The sequence below is a fragment of the Seriola dumerili genome, unplaced genomic scaffold, assembly GCF_002260705.1.
Source record: "Seriola dumerili isolate Sdu_G_001 unplaced genomic scaffold, Sdu_1.0 BDQW01000147.1, whole genome shotgun sequence".
Classification (NCBI taxonomy): Eukaryota; Metazoa; Chordata; class Actinopteri; order Carangiformes; family Carangidae; genus Seriola; species Seriola dumerili.
Genome location: NW_019174402.1, coordinates 2,891,067 through 2,907,389, shown reverse-complemented (window position 1 = coordinate 2,907,389; position 16,323 = coordinate 2,891,067). Strand labels below are relative to the sequence as shown.

The 16,323-nt window shown below is 41.1% G+C and overlaps 1 protein-coding gene across 2 annotated transcripts; it reads right to left on the bottom strand.

The window, feature by feature from the left end:
- Nucleotides 1-999: 999 nt before the first annotated feature.
- On the bottom strand, nucleotides 1,000-16,246 carry bcl2l13 (BCL2 like 13). Of its 2 annotated transcripts, none has more exons than XM_022749951.1 (7): nucleotides 16,139-16,246; nucleotides 14,855-15,059; nucleotides 12,616-12,705; nucleotides 11,635-11,791; nucleotides 10,477-10,549; nucleotides 10,139-10,267; nucleotides 1,000-3,871 (listed from the first exon to the last, which is right to left on the bottom strand). In XM_022749951.1, exons 2-7 carry the CDS (start codon nucleotides 14,994-14,996, stop codon nucleotides 2,807-2,809), a joined length of 1,656 nt encoding a protein of 551 aa, XP_022605672.1. In that variant the 5' UTR covers nucleotides 14,997-15,059; nucleotides 16,139-16,246; the 3' UTR covers nucleotides 1,000-2,806. The 2 variants fall into 2 exon arrangements, with proteins under 2 accessions (XP_022605672.1, XP_022605673.1); XM_022749952.1 differs by lacking the exon at nucleotides 16,139-16,246 and adding an exon at nucleotides 15,460-15,612.
- Between the last annotated feature and the right edge of the window lie 77 nt (nucleotides 16,247-16,323).

Below are 16,323 nucleotides of genomic sequence, written 5' to 3'. Positions count from 1 at the left end.
AATTTGTCTGAGGTACTTGGGTACTGACACAGCTTGTTTTTTAGTTTGTAGATGATGGGCTAAATAATAGCTATACACTCATTTAATGTATATATAACATTTGCTGTATTAAATGATGCCTCTGCTCTTTTTATTTGGCAGGTAATGTTTAATTAAAGGTTAATTTGATTTCATAACAGTGTGGTAGTCTTTGTCTGCAGCAAGGTAACCCATGTCTGCTATAAAACACTATGATAAACCGTGAGTGATTTATTTTAAACTCTGCATTCTGTTATTTGTATCTCAGCAGTGGAATAACTACCTTTCCCAGGAAGTGGAGTGGGTTATGAGGCACATCAGGGTCCCACAGCATCTACCCCATGAGCAAGTCATTATGGCCCTCACACTCACCCTGGTGAAGGGAGTGTGTCAGCAGGCCCCACGGTTTCTGAAACACCTCTTCAACACTGCACTGCAGTACATCTGTAGAAGTACCCAGTGACTCTTGAACCGTAGGCTGAGAGGAAATAACAGAGAAAGAACAGCGTATTCCGAAACTGACACCTGCTCCTCATGACCAGTCCAACTGTGAAAGGAGCTGTGTTGACACTTTTCAAACTAAAGGAAAGTGATAACGAATCATTTGATTTTCAAATTTTGTAAAATGGAAATTGAAAATTGAGTTAATGACACTTGAAGCTTTTCATTACTTTATGTGCTCTGAATCTTAATGCTTAATCTTAAGTCTTGCTTAAAAGAGTATCTTTTCATTCCATACTTGAAATACATGATTGTATTCAGTCAGTTTTATATTTGGTATATGAATGTAGCCAGTATATTGTGTACCTTGGAACAAATAAACAGTGTTATTCCTGGGATTTAAGTTTACTTTCAATCATAAAATAAATACTTTTAGATTTTATTTTGTATCCTATAAACATTAAGTTTGTAAAATTGAAATTTACACACTGAAGCATTTTAACAAACGACCACAGAAAGCTGCTCAAATAGTTTAATCTTTTTATTATTATTTCAAACAGTGTAATGTAGGAAAGTCAAGGTACAAAGTGTCGCGGTCAGGACCTTTTGACATCCATCCTGCTCTGTACTTTAACAGTTTCCCTTTGAAAGCAGGCGTAGTTTGAGTCTGTGGGTATTACAATGTGTAATACTGAGACATACATGGAAACATCCTTTCTGCATCAAAGAAGACGGTGTCTGTCCAATGCCATATTCTAACAGCCATTCATGAATTCTCATGGTGGTACAACTTACAACAACAACAACCCCAAATCCTCAAAGTATTTAAATTGTGTGGTGGCAGCAGTGAGGGCTTTCAACCTTTTTGTTTTCAGAACTTCAAATCTTCGTTACAGCGTTCTTTATGTGAAAGAGGTTGATAATTTTTTGATTGTCGCTAAAGAGCTGATTGTTGCCTTCAACACCTCACAGTGAACTACTACCTCTACACCAAGGAGAGTGTAGAGTTGATATACTAATAAAAAAAAAAAAAAAAACAGTGACAGGTTCACAAGCCATCGTTAAGTTGTGGCATGAGTCAGTAATAGAAACAGTAGTACAGGGCAAAATACTGACGACTTCGCCGGTCAGAAAAGGTGATTTAAGTGGGGAGCTGCCCATCCAGTAAATTCAACCATGAAATAGATTTTCATTAAAGGGAAGACTGAGTTCACACGCTGCAGTTACATTCCTACTTCACTCCTGATCTGGAGTAATACTGCTCACTTTGGCATGGTAAGCATAAGCAGTGGCTGACACATTCCTCTTCAATGCAAACAAGTTATAGTGCAGTTCACACAAGGACTTTTTATAGGCAACCCAAAAAAATCAAGGTATCTTTAAAAAATTGAAAAATCCATTGACAGTTTTTTGGGCCTTCACAATATTTTCAGATTTACATACTGATGGTGGCAAAAGAATGACTCCGGACCCTGAAGTGTGCAGAGCAGCAGCAGTACTTTACCTTAGGAGACATTCAAATACTTAAATCCATCCTTGCACATCATTTTCTAATGTTTCAATTCACAAAACTAAAACATGCTGCATGTAAAGTGATAGAAATCCTTTGTGCAACATGGAAAGAAGGAACATAAATCGTATCCAATATTCCTGTTTTGTTGTTGCTTCCAGAAGTGGTTTCAAACTGACAAATAAAAAATCAAATTACTGGTTTCATTTCCATACCATCATACATTTGGTTTGTTTATCAGAGGAAGTATCAGAATATCTCATCACAGTTAGAGGGAAAAAAATATAAAGAGATGCTACTTTGCTGCATAGAAAGAGAGAGTGCAAGAAAACCTGAATTCACACAGCAAGAGTAAATGTGGACTTTGAGGTTTTCTCCAACTAACAGTGTTGTCAGTGAATTTTCCATGTAGCTAACACGGACTCAAATGGCACACAACAATCCAAACAGTAAAGCCACAGACACAACAGAAACTAAAAGGATAGGGATGAAAGTCACACACTTTCCAATCTAGGAGATGAAGGGCTGGAGACTGAAGAATTTAAACATACAGTTCCAAGTAAGGAAGAAAATAAAGAATAGAGTGGAGTGCATTGTTTTCCCCCTTCTATGTTTGTACCTGGTGGAGTGACGCAGTGAGGACTCTTAGCAATTGGATTGTGGATGAGGATGAGGTGAAAGCAGGGCAGGGAACAAAGAAAAAAAAATTTAGCCTCATTTGATAAAGCCAACACGATTTGGAAGGAGAGTCCCACCATGTGCTTACTAGTACATTTATTTCTACCATAACATCTTGTAATTTGAATTCTCCTCCCCTGAGAAAGATACTTCTCTATTCTACTTCCTCCTGCAGCTTAGCACACCGTATGCCATTACAGCAGCGAGAGCCACCAGTGCAGCACCTCCATAAAGCAGCACTGGGAACTCTGACACCGGCTCCGACTGCACTGGAGGCTCCTCAGCTGGGGCTTCTACAGGGGCCTCTGTGGCGTCCGAGACCAGGGGTGCAGCCAGCGGGGCCACAGCTGGCTCTGCCGCAGTCTCTGGCTCTGGCTGGGGCTCCTCTGGCTGGGGAGGCACTGCTACAGGCTCCGGCTCCTGTTCTGGTTCAGAAGCTGGTTCAGGTGTGGCGTCAGGCCCTGCTGGTGCTGAAGGGGTTTCCTTGTCCAGAGATGGGGGTGCCACCTCAGTAGGCACTGGTGTAGTGGCAGCAGCTGGTTCTGGCTCAGGCTCTGGTTCCACAGCAGGAACAGATAAAGGTGCTGTAGGTTCTGGCTCAGCAGGAGAAGGGGCAGCAGCTTCAGGGGCCGGAGGAAGCAGCTCTGGTTCTGAGGAGATGAGGGAAGGTTCTGCTGACAAGCTTGTAGGCGTCTCTATTACAACTGGCTCCTCTAATGAAATCAGGGAGGCCGGGGCTGTGGAGTCTGCCTCGGCTGACACTGGAACAGGTGGAGTCTGGTCCCTGAATTCCTCCCTGAGCTCGGCCAGCTCGCTCTCTGTGCCTAAAACACTCATCATGCTCTCCTCTATCGCTCCGACTTCACCGCCTTCCTCCAGCAGCTCAGCCTCCTCGCGCTCTACGTGGACAATGTCCGAATTTGAGGAGTTGTTTTCACTGCGCTCCTCGGCCAGAGCCACGCCCTCATTGCTGTCCAGGCTCTTGATGTCTTCAGGGTCCATTGCACCAACCTGTGCCCAAGACTCGTGGCCGGCCAGAGACACAGGTAAGCTTTCTGTCTGCCAGGAGCTCTGCTCACTGCTGTTGTCTCCAGTGCAGAGGAGCGATGAAGGAGGGCTCAGCTGGTCAGGATGCTGCTCCCCTGAGAGGATGTAAATGTCGTTGCTGTCTTCAGCGATGGTCACACCTCGCTCCTCTTCTGACTGAAGCCTGAATATTTCACCCTGTGGTAGACAGACAGGAGCAAAGATGATATATTTATATTTTGTACTGTATTGTGAGCTTTTTCTTTGGGTGTGACATTATGGAGGACAATTTCTTCCAAGAAAATCACAAGAATTAACTATCATATACTAGTACAGAAACGTATGTGAACTATCGCACAGGTGAAATTACATTTAGAATCATAAAATCAACTTATGCCATCTGAACTTCCTATGACTAATCAGATTTCTGGGTTTAGACACCAAGTAAAATTTAGCATTCACTGCACTGCTTCATTCTTTAAGTTAGCCTTTTCTGCCACCTTGTGGTAAGCAGCTTGCTACCCAACACTGGATCAAGCATCTCTAATGCTTTCCTATTATGTAAAGGGCATATCATGATCATGTGGGTATGAGTAACTGCCATAGAGGTCAGCTTGCTCATGCAAAACCCATGTAAGTTAATTGAATCAAACACAAAGGTCTGCTGAAGTGAATTCATGTTTGACCTCATAATATCAAAAAGCTCAAACTAATTTCCACAGCTGGATTGTCATAACAAAACTGCCATATCTCTCTGTTTGCTGAGTGTGCAGGGAAGTGGTGCAGAATCTACATTATGTGGCTCAAAAATAGGCCAAAGAAGAAGATACATAATGACATGCTCACTATCTTGAGGGCAAACAGCTTCTATATTCATAACAATAGATGAATAGGTTAATACAACGTTTTTATGAGAGGATTAACAAAGTCAGATCATCATCTGGGGACCATGAATATCTATACAAATGTTCATGGAAGTCCACTCGGTAGCAGCCGAGGTAATTCAGGCAGGCCAAAAGTGATTGCTATACACAGAACCACAACATTGGCATAGCTAACATCGGTCTGAGCAGGTGAATCTAGCAGATGAAAAATGCTGAGACAAGGCTGTATGTGTGATAAATAACTGATCTGCATTTACAGATAAAGAACTGGACTTCATTAGGCTGAAGTTAAATTTGGATCTGTCACAAGCAGGCTTCTCTGTTGTGTTGCAGTGCGTGTCACGTAGGTGTGACTTGAACAGATGAGATTCAAATAGACAGTAGGCACAGCCGTGTTTGTCTAACAGGGAGGGGGAGAGATTGTGTGTTTGTCTGAGCGGCACATGAAAGGTCCTGACAGCAGAAAGCAGCTCCAAAGGCAACATTCTCATTTGGCAACATGGTAATAGGACATTATGTTCTTTACAGTGTCCATAACCACCAATTTGCATCTGATCAACACACCATTCAACTCCTGAAGAAGCATATGTAAACTAGTGATCACCTATGTAAAGATGATTTTTAATGACACAGCCAAGCTGTGAAGGTTATTTTCCTTACAAGGACACTCAGTGTGGTGCAAAGCTGCATCCTGGGACGCAGGAGAGAGATTAAATCTAGCAGCGCTCCATCATTATCCAACATTCGCTTTCTCCATAAGCTGATTTGCATGTGGGAGAGCAAGAGTGTTTCACAAAACCCTCAGGATACAGCTTCCCCATCAGCTGGACACAACAGGACAGGACAGTACAGGGTTGCCATGTGGTAGAAAATCGACAGCAAAATGATGCTGATTTTACTCAAGAACAATTATAATCAACAACCATCACCAACCAGTTCTCACTGGTCTAAATCCAAACCGACATTTAAACCTCAAAAGGTGGTTGGTGCCACAGTGGAAATTGCATTGTCATTAATGAATAATACAAACTGGGTTTCCCCAACTATGGCACACAAGCTAGCAACTATAAACCATTTATTCTATAACTTTAGGCAGTTTAGTGGTAGCTGTTATACAAAGCTTTAAGTATAAAAATTATAGAGGAAAAATGCACCATCTAAACGGGCACAGTCCAAAGTTAGACGCTCTGTAACTAATAACAACACCCAACACAAAAAGATTTATGATAACAAACAGCAATTCTTGCAAACTCCTTTGAAACCTGCAGCAATAATTTAACATAAAGAATAAATAATGAAAGAAAAACACACCTAGGAAGACAATCCACTCTGAATCACTCACTCACTGAACTATGTTTGTTCTTGCTTGAGAGGTCCATGTTGTTGGGAAACATACTAAAGTTTTAAGAGGTGTTCTGTTGTCAGGCATGTTCCACAGTTCTCCACCCTCGCCCTGAGGCAAACACAAACTATATAAAAACAAGTCCACATTCCTGAGGTAGAGGTGTACAGTCGACTAGTGCTTCACTCTTAACACAACTTTACACTGCGCTGACATAAGACACTGCACCTGACGGGGGCCAGGTAACATAGCTGCTGCCAAAAAGACCCTGAACAAACAATGAGGAAAATAGTTGCTACATTTTTGTGACCATTTACATGTACTTGCTACATTGGCACATGACTCCCACATACAGTCAACATGCTGCATCCACTTGCAAATCCAAACATCAGATCTGGGTTGTTACAAAGAGCACACTTTCTACATCAACAAAATGTCAAACTATCCTACAGTATCTCAAACTGGCGTGAACCAGTGACAATTTTCAATTTTGTGATTATTTTGATCAATGTAATGTTCACTGGCTCATTTGCACGCTCAACATTTATGGGGATTATGTCATCACTGTTCCAAATGGACAAGCACTGCAAGAGGTCACACAGCAGCTGACTGAGACCAAGGACTGAGAGGGACTCATCAACACCTAATTGTAGCTCCCATTTCATTTTTTTTTTTTTTCAAAAAAAGAGGTTTCAGCCGGCCTCTGGTCATTAAACTAACTTATTATAATGCAGAATGGCTATGAAAACTAAATGGTAAGAATTTCCATCACCACAAACACAGAAGTTTTAAATACTTCACTAGAATATCTGCTGTACAGTTACATTTGTGAGTGCACATGTTTCCGTTAACCCAAAACGGAGCAGTAAGACATTATTATGGGAAAACACTGTCAAACCCACAAACAAATGCTATAAAAACACATTAAAAATCTCTACCTCCATCAGTATATTTTCTATTTAATCATCATGTTTAGGGAACACTTCATCACCTTAAGTTTCTCACATGCCCACACATTACTGTTACTTGTTGACAGCAGTATAAAACAGCCCAAGACAAAGCATGGTTATTTTGACAACTTGCTGATGCAATCTGACAACTCTGGGAGAGCCTTGGGCTAATTCCCTTTTATACTGATGCAATAGTCTCTTGTTGTGTGCAGCTACGCAATTTGCATCAGTAAATATTGGTTTTTGGCCGGTCATCATTAACAGTGTTGTGGCAGCAGTGAGACTCATGGATAGGCAGAGAGACAGAGAAATGGACAGCTGCCCTGTTTAAACCCTGGCAGTCAGCCAGTGTGTTGCTGCTGTAGCAAGTTTTGCAGCAAGCTACAAGTGGGCCAGTCAAGCCCCTGGTGATGATGTTTTTAGAGGATTATTAGAGTTATTTTTGGGGCTTCCTCTGCCTGCTCAGGCACTTTGCTCTAGTCCGGTCTCATGTTGGTGCAGTGGCACAGTGATGCACATTATTTCACCCTGGAGCTGCTGAGAGGGTGCTTACGTAACACGGGGGGGAGCACTGTTACACTGTACAGCGTGATGTGCCCTGACTCGGCCCAGACTGGAACCCTTTCAGCACCTTGTCCTTAAAATATCATCACTGCATCTTCACGGTTGCTGAGCAGGAGGAGCAGGAGCAGCAGGAGCAGCAGCAGCAGCAGCAGCAGCTATCGCCACCATAAAACTAAGGGCCTATAGAAATTCCTTGATTGCCCTTTAAGATCTGCTGCTTTTACTGCAGCATATTTGATAATAATTTGATAGTCAAATAATGTATGTCTTCATTATCCCTTTCTCTTTGCCAGGAGGTCAGGTGCAATTGTCAGTCTGACACTTGAAAACCTCTGGCGTCATATTACGTCACACTCGCAAGGACTGTAATATGAAATGGCTGATGTGCGCACTCAGGCCTCACAGCTGTCTGATTCCTGAAGGACAGGCCAACAACAGTTGACAGACAGACAGACAGACTAGAATCTCTTTCACCATGTAAGCCTTTTTTTTTTTTGCACCATCTCCCCCCTTGTCCCTCCCCAATCATGTCCTTCTCCTATCCGCCCCTGGCTGTCCGCTGTCTGAGGGCTGTTGGTTTTGTTCGTGCCAAATGAAGTGTACACCACATTAGGGTCATAACAATCCTTATTGTATTCGGGTGTAACTAAACAAAAGGCAATGATGAGAGCCACCCAAACCTTGCATTGTGCGTCACTTGCACTACTGTTACAACGATGTCCTAGAAGAGGACGAGACGAATAGATAGAATATCCACTTTCCAACAATTCATCACAGAAAAGGGACCGGTACTAATCTGTGCAGATCTCTCTTCTATCGTTTCAAAACAAAATGTGATAAAGGATGAATAAACGAGTAAATGTCTCTGCTCTCCGTCGTCTCTTTTCTAATATAAAAAAACTTGATGTTCCTCATTTTTTAGCAGTTAGCATCTGCAGAAGGTTTGTTGCCGCTGCACAGTCACTCTTTCTCAGAGAACACACTCATACATAAACATCAACCTAAATCATCTCACTCTGTAGTTGCTTTAACAACCAAAATAAAACAATCCTACCTCAATGCAAAGTCTTGCAACCCCCTGGTTTACACTTGAATAGAGAGTCAAGACGATAAGAGAGTCTAGGAGATGGAGTGGAGGTAGAAAGCCAGTTGGAGAGAAGTGTACTTAGAGGCAGCTGTCAAACTAATGGAGATTTCACTATGCTCTCTCACCGTGCCCACCCCGTTTCTTCCTCATCTCTCACCCCTCCCCTCCCTCGTATTCCCTCCCTTCCTATCACCAGTCTCTTCATGCATTCTCTCTCTCTCTCCCTCCTCTTCTCTCTTCATGCCTCCATTGCTGATCCTGTCCCTCATCCGTTCATCCCCTGTGACATAACGCAGAGCAAGAATGTGGCTTTGTTTGTACCCAGCGCACACGTTACATTGCATGAAAACCAGGCTGAGCATCATGACAATGAGGTAATGGCGACCAGGGCAGCGGTTAACATGTTAGGTCACGTGACTGTTCGTCAGTATGACCTGGTTCATAGGGAGCCATCTGTGACGCAGTGTTCCACTTATTATAACATTGGAGAACTGAAGCCACGCCAATATCATCACTGAAAAAAGAATGCAAATCTAAATCACAAGAAAAGTTGCAGCAAAAGTAGCATATGTAGGAGAATATGAAAACATGTAAAGTGTGAGCATAGGGAACAGTAAGGAGACATATTCCTGAGTAAACTGCACCCTGGAGTTGCTTTATATTCAGCATGTTCTCACCTGTATCAGTTGCAACATGCACAGCTTGAACTGCAAGTTCCAAGATGACTCAATGTTTGAACAAGTTTATCATCTTAATACAATATGCTTTTTTTTTCTTACAGAAAAAAAGCCACAGAAATACAAGCACATTTTTGGTCCAAACCATGACTGAATGTTGTCAACAGATTAATGTTAATGATGTAAATAATCACCAGGGACATCACATTAAAGTTACAGCATAGGACTCCGGACTGAGACAGGGGTCGCTGGTTTAGTTTAAAATCAAGCCATTATCCTACAAAGAGAGTAAAAACTAGTGAATGAAAATAAGATTAATGAAAGAATTATAAGGTTAATTAGACTGGAATATTGTCAGGTTATTTATGTACACTATCTGTTGAGGCTTTATTATAATCATAAATACTTATTCCAGTATGTACATATGTACGTACATTTGAATCTCATGTGTACAGTTATGGGGTTGTTGTAGATCTCAAAAGGGACAGGGACTTAGTCTGGGCTATGAAATAACTATACAGGTAGCCCACTGGTGCCCTCATCTGGCCATTTAGAAGCGTGTACATTTATTTTAACCATTTTTCCTGTTCACTTTGCACTACATCCCAACTTTAAATTTGATCCTAGCTACCCCTGGCACAATCTTGCAAAATATTTAGCCATTAATACAACTAAGAAGCACTAACTAGTTGCTGCTCTTTATTATACTGAACTTATACTTCACCTTTTAGATTGTATCACCATCTTTGTAACTTGAAAGTAATTAACAGGCACCATTTTTAAGTATATTTATACTCTGGAGTCTTCTCAGGAATAGTTTTTTGTTAGTGTAATTAAAATTCTCGCTCATCTAAATAGGCTTAGTACAGTAACAGGAAGTTATTTTTGATTTATGGGTGGTTAAGAATAAAATGTACTGGTATGCATTTATGGTTTCCTCCATTGCGTGCGTAAAACTCACCCATCCCCCTTGCTGAATAATGTAGTCAGCTTCATCTTCCTCTAGTAAGCGTACCCCCAGATGCAACAGAGTTGTCACAGACTGTCCCTCGCTTTGTAAAGCCTGGAGCAGCACCAAAGGCACTACCACCTGGGAGAGAGGGAAGGAAAGATGAGTAGAAGTCATAGTTAAGGGGGAGACAAAAAGAAGGAAAGAAAGCAGTGGAGAGTTAGTAAGAGACATTAGGTACCAAATATATAAAAAGACAATAGTGCACAGAACAAATGCTGCACCTTTTGCTTGTGTTGAGCAATTTTAAAAAGTATAAAGAGGACAAGTTAAACTCGTGACTTGCTCACCTTGCTCCAGCCTCCCTGTGTCTGTCTTGAGAGAATCAGTGTTGTGTCTCTGAATCTCTGGTAGTCCAGAGGCCTGAAACACACACAGACGTCATCGCTGGTATTAAACAAGAGTTTGACACCTAGTTGTTTAGGACATATTAAAACATATTTTACAAAAACATATTTAGATGCCAAGACATAGGTATCCCTGACTGAAAACACTGAGGTTTGATCGATAAATGTGGTTGGACATTAAATTTGTTGTTGTCGTTGATGTTGTCGTCCAAAAGGCACTTTGTACTCTCTGGGGAATTTCCCCAACTATGAATGCTCTTTTGCCACCATGTCCCACACACCACTCTCACACAGTTCCACTCATTCACAGTTGGAAGTTGCCCAGTAGCCACTAAGCTGCTCTACTGGAGCATCTGGGGATTACGTGCATTGTGCATTTGCAACTCACTCTCAACCAAAGGCAAATACTAGTACATATTTCAATACAGTGCAAATAGCCAACATGTTTGGGTTACGATTATGACTGAGCAGTGTGTGACCATTCCTTTCCCAGTGACTCCAGGATTTCCAAATTTGTCTGGTTTTGCAAAGCAGAAGTGAATGAGTGTGTGAGTGTGAGTGTGTGTGTTAGTGTTTAGAAGAAAACTGCATATATGGATGGGCTATGAAATGATGCCATTGTTTATACCCTATCTGTCTTTACCAGTGTAATATTTTAGTTTATAGTTTGATACTTTCTGTGCCATTTTGTCACAGTTATGTTTACATTCCTTTGTTTACACTCCCTCAATTGACTGCATAACTTGTAAAGTTCAAGAGTTAACTCAGGAGAAAATGAACTACAGCCGCAGTATATTAACACTGACTTTGTCATTCCTTTGAGATTGTGGAACAATCATTTTCCCCATACTGTGAAATAAAAAGCAACCAGTATTATAGTGTGGTTGCTGCACTGACACACACAATAATGCTTCCTCTGAAATGCATGTTTTTGGATTGCCCATTTGTAAGAAGTAGGAGTAATAGGAGTGATAATCTCAAAGCAGAAACAACTGATGCTGTTTTGGCAGCATATTTATCTAAACCAGCATTTCCCTGTGAACTTAAATCAATTCAATAATTTTTTTTTCTCAAATATGGTCACAGCTCTGCAGAACTAACCCTGTGAGTAGTGTGTGTACAGCTTCTGCCAGGGATGTGTCAAGCTCTCTGGCCACCCGGTCTCCCATCACAACCAGGCAGTCTTCAATAGAGGTCTCTGGGTTGGCCGGACTGAACACCAGCGATGAGTGGCGGTCGAAGCCTGTGGTGGTAAAGGCTGGGGTGGTAACAGCAGAGAAAGGCAAAAAAAAAAAAAATTGAATCAAATTTTATTGAGATGGTACCTCTGGACACTTCATAAAATCTAATGAAGATTCAGACGGACTAGTGAGAAAATGAAAGATAGAAATTAAATTTATGCAAATATATTTTTCAGACTGCACATGAAGAGTTTGAAAGACTCTATAAGGTTATTATGAAAGTTTGGGTTATTTATGTAACTATGGTTCACTGAGTAGCATGAATAAGTGTCTCACTTTGGGAAGATCTCCTGTGACAAATTAAGGATGTGAGTTGTCAGGAAGAAAAGAAATTCTCTACTACTACTAAAATTGGGCTCAGTCATGCTACTCAGAGAACTGTGGCTATGTAAAGAAACACAGCATAGATGTCATGTTTTACATTCACCAACACTGACTTCTGAATTCCTTTGCACAGACAAACCAACTGTCGCCAGAGAATTTACAACTGACAAAAAAAAGTTTTAAAGCCTTGATGTTTTTGAGTTTGTGTTTCCTTTCATTTATCTACAGAGTGCTGTCCTTTAAACTATCATTATTGAGGTTTGCATACATCTGCATATGTACTTGAATGTCTACACGTTGTTTCTAAAACATTATGGAGACTTGACCCCATAAACTAAAGACTTGAGAATTAATTTTAATTCTATTTTGACAACCAAACATTTTTTTGAGAACAACCACTGAAGTAGTGTGTGTGTGTGTGTGTGTGTGTGTGTGTGTGTGTGTGTGTGTGTGTGTGTGTGTGTGTTAGTGTTAGTGTTAGTGTTCAGAAGAAAACTGCGTGTGTGTGTCCACTTACAGGCAGTGATTTCATCTTCCAGTTGCCTCAGCTCTTCCTCTATTTGCGTTTTTATCATTACAGTCCTCTCTCTCTCATTCTGGCCATCTCCTGAAAGAGATAGACACATGACGTACAAACTGTCTTTCACTCCCTTTGTATCACTCTCACACACACACACACACACACAGATGCACACTAGCTGACTCTTCACTAATACTACACAGCACTTTATAAATTATTACACAAAACCACTAAAGAAAAAAAACTGTTTACCCTATAATTTCTGCATCATAACTGAATATTTTGTATGCTCTTTCGTAGTGTGTGTGACACTTGTCTTAGTCTGTTTATGCTGTCTGTATTTATTGGTATTTTGTTGTTAACAATGTTCTTATGCTGGCCTTTTGGCCGAAAATCTCTTGAAAAGCAGATTTTAAGTCTCCAACAAGTCATTTACCTGGTTAAATAAGGGAAAATTTACTTTTAGTGTGCATTGTACAGCTGTGTCATTTAGGACTTAAAAAGAAACATAAACTAAGAATAAATATTGGATCTGACTTGGTATCGGCAGACATCTAATATCATACCATTCCTTGACTCCACCGTAATGATGAGCCAATGACTCCTGCACACTTGACATGACTACATACGCTCAGTTTTCCATACAAACCAGAAATGCATACATCGACTTTCCTGGTGGGGAAAAAATGTTTGCAGACTAATACTAACACCCTCTACTTTCAAGTCATTCCCCTTCTCCTCCTCCTCAGAATGTTGTCGCTGAACTCGGAAGAAAAAGCTGAGAGTGGTGCTCTGTCATCACGTGCACACAAGACACCAGTGCAGAACTTATGCTGGAGGCTGCTTGGGTGTATGACCGCGAGCCTTCACATTCACACAAAACCCATTCTGAATGCAGCCATTCAGTCTGGAAAGATCCTTCAGTCATTTGATAAGGAAGGGTGACACTTTTTCCTCTTCACACGCTCAAACCAATGACATTGGTTATTTCCACTGTGATGGAATGTGGACTCCATTAGTTCTGTTGGTTTGAGACAGCACAGCTAAACTGGGGACTAGCAGCCAATAGCAATGAAGTACAAATGACTTTGAAATATCATTCTTCATTGATTTAACACATGGGAAATTAAATTGTTTTTTAACAAGGGGACACTCGGTCAACCCCTTTCCCACTCTCTCTATCACTGCAGCTCATACATGAACACCCTGAGGACCAGTGTTGGTTTTTCCTGGGCTTGGTGCTGTTTCAGCATTCAGCCAGACAGCTAGCCGGCCAACTATTTCGCTTTGGTCCATTGGCGTGTGAGTAATCCTACGGTGATTACACATGACAGGCTGTCAGAAATTGGACCGGGTCAAGCGGAAAGCAGGGATCAGCCACTCATCTGCCCTTCTCCACCCATTCTAAGCATGCACACAACAATAAAAAGGGACAGGAAATATAGAGGACTTCCCCTCTCTCCTTCTGCTTTTTTTCTCTTTTTTTTGCTTTCCCCCATATAGTTCTGTTCTTCATCCCGAGACAGAAGGAGTGACATGCCTGACCTAAAATCCTGCAGAACTGTCTTACCCTCCAACTCTCTTTAATCAATAAAATTTATTTCACCACTAACATGCTGTGGCCATAGATTCATTGCAGAAATTAAGACTCATAACATGCTGGTGGCAAGCGTGCGATTTAGTTTCATACATTGTTTCTCTAACAGCACATAACACACAAAGATTTATACAAGAATTACAAATGTCATATATATATATATATATATATATATATAACAAATAAAAAAAATACTTTGCTGTTTTTTTTTTTGCATTCCAGTCACACAGGGAACAAGATGGAAAATAGGAATGCTGCAAGCCTGAGGTCATGGCACAAGGTTGCTATAAAACCCTCTGTGAAGACAGGCCAGTCTTCAGCTACTCTGAACAACATATTGAAATTATTGCAGCTAAGCTTAGATGTATTCGTTTACAAGCACTGACCACTTCATTAATGTCATGTGTACATGGGCACAGTCTTTGGATGAGTTTTTAAGTCAGTGTAAGAGAAAGCTAAATTAAGCTGGTAAACAGGTGCCAACCTGCCTACACACACCCGGCATATTTTCTGTTACATGTGCATATGCACACAAATCTATTTGTGTGCAGTGTAAATCCGAAAAGTATAAGGGTTGCCCTATATACGTCAGACTGCACAACATGAAGAGAATCAAAAGTCTAAAGTCTTTCCACTTACCTTGAGCTGTGGTTAGCGTGTGTGATCTACTAACAGGCAGCATTCTCAGGTAGTTGAGAACAATGTACTTGGTTTCATAATGGAAACCCTCAGGCACAACGGCAGTGGTGGAGGCAGAAACGATGGAGCCCGAGGTAGCCATTGAACAGACTTATGTCAGACTCTCAGGCACATTAATTCTCACAGTCAAAGCCGGACGTCTCACCTGAGGAAAATGACAGCCAGAAGAAGAATAATGAGTTGTCACTGTGACAATCAATGCAATCTGCAGTACAGTCAATTCTGGCTAAGGCACCCATCAACAAAGAAAAATAAGGAAATCCATGTCAGACTCTGGCTATAAATCATGATGACTATTGTTGTTTAACTGTGAAACAGCTGTTGCATGTATGACATAAAACGGATGTCCCACTCCGTGTCACAATGTCCTGTGCCCATTGTGTAAGGTGGACATGCTCGCTGGTTTGACAATTGATCATTAATTGTCATTTTTGATGCCTTTGGAACAATGTGGCTGCTAATAGAAGACATAGATGGAGCAGCACAAATCGAAAGTCCCATAGTTGGTACTTTTTGTATTCACATCATGACACAATTTAACTTACATGACACACGTGGCGGGCAGATGGGCGTGAAAAGTCCTTCAATAAAAGCCTTTACTGAGCAAATGTTTAGTGGAAATTAAGATATCGCTGAACTTCACTATTAGTCTCCTGTAGGTTTGCTGGGCGTAAGAATGCTCTCACTGACTCAACAAATGTTAAGTCCAAGCTTATCATCTCACATCGTCCTCCAGAGATGAGGTGCCACCACGCGGGCCAAAAGTTTGATAAGTGACAAGTTTGCGAAATGAAAGAGAAACTTCCGGTTTTAACTGTCAAAATAAACCCTCTTGCTGATTAGCGGAGTTCCAAAACAGTTAATACCAACGTTCCAATGTTTAAATAAAAATATCATAACGAGTTTAGTAGCCTATGTAGAATATAAGTAAAATATATCGTAATATTATCGTTCAGTTTTATCCAAATGACAGTATGCTCCAATAGCTAACGTTATACAATCATACTCATTTAATATAATACATATAGCTCATTAGCTAATTATCTGTCAAATTAGAAAATGGTTTGCTACACAAACAAGTCCGTTTTTGGTTAGACGAGTCGTTACTGGAACCCCTCAGCACACATGCAAGCTATAGCTAGCTTTAACGGTACATGTTTTAGGTGCTATTTCGGAGACGCAAAACTTAATTGTAGTTAAGTCCAGTTTGAGCCGATTTCTTACCGTCCTTGTCCAAAGGCAACCAGGTGCTGACAGACGACAGATTGAATGGAAATATGCGACACAGTCCCCTGCAGCAGTAGCTGTAGAGGGCAGACCACCACTGGCAGGCAGCAGTAGCACTAGTACACAGTGTGCTTTGGAATCTACACAAGCTAGCCAGAATATAACACCAACCTTCCTGTCAA

Excerpts from the sequence above, each read along its gene's own strand:
- bcl2l13 (XM_022749951.1), bottom strand. The coding sequence starts at position 14,996 with ATGGCTACCTCGGGCTCCATCGTTTCTGCCTCCACCACTGCCGTTGTG. Across the intron at positions 12,706-14,854 it reads CACGCTAACCACAGCTCAAG|GAGATGGCCAGAATGAGAGA; the intron begins GTAAGTGGAAAG and ends TATCTCTTTCAG. Across the intron at positions 11,792-12,615 it reads GGAAGATGAAATCACTGCCT|CCTTTACCACCACAGGCTTC; the intron begins GTAAGTGGACAC and ends TTACCACCCCAG.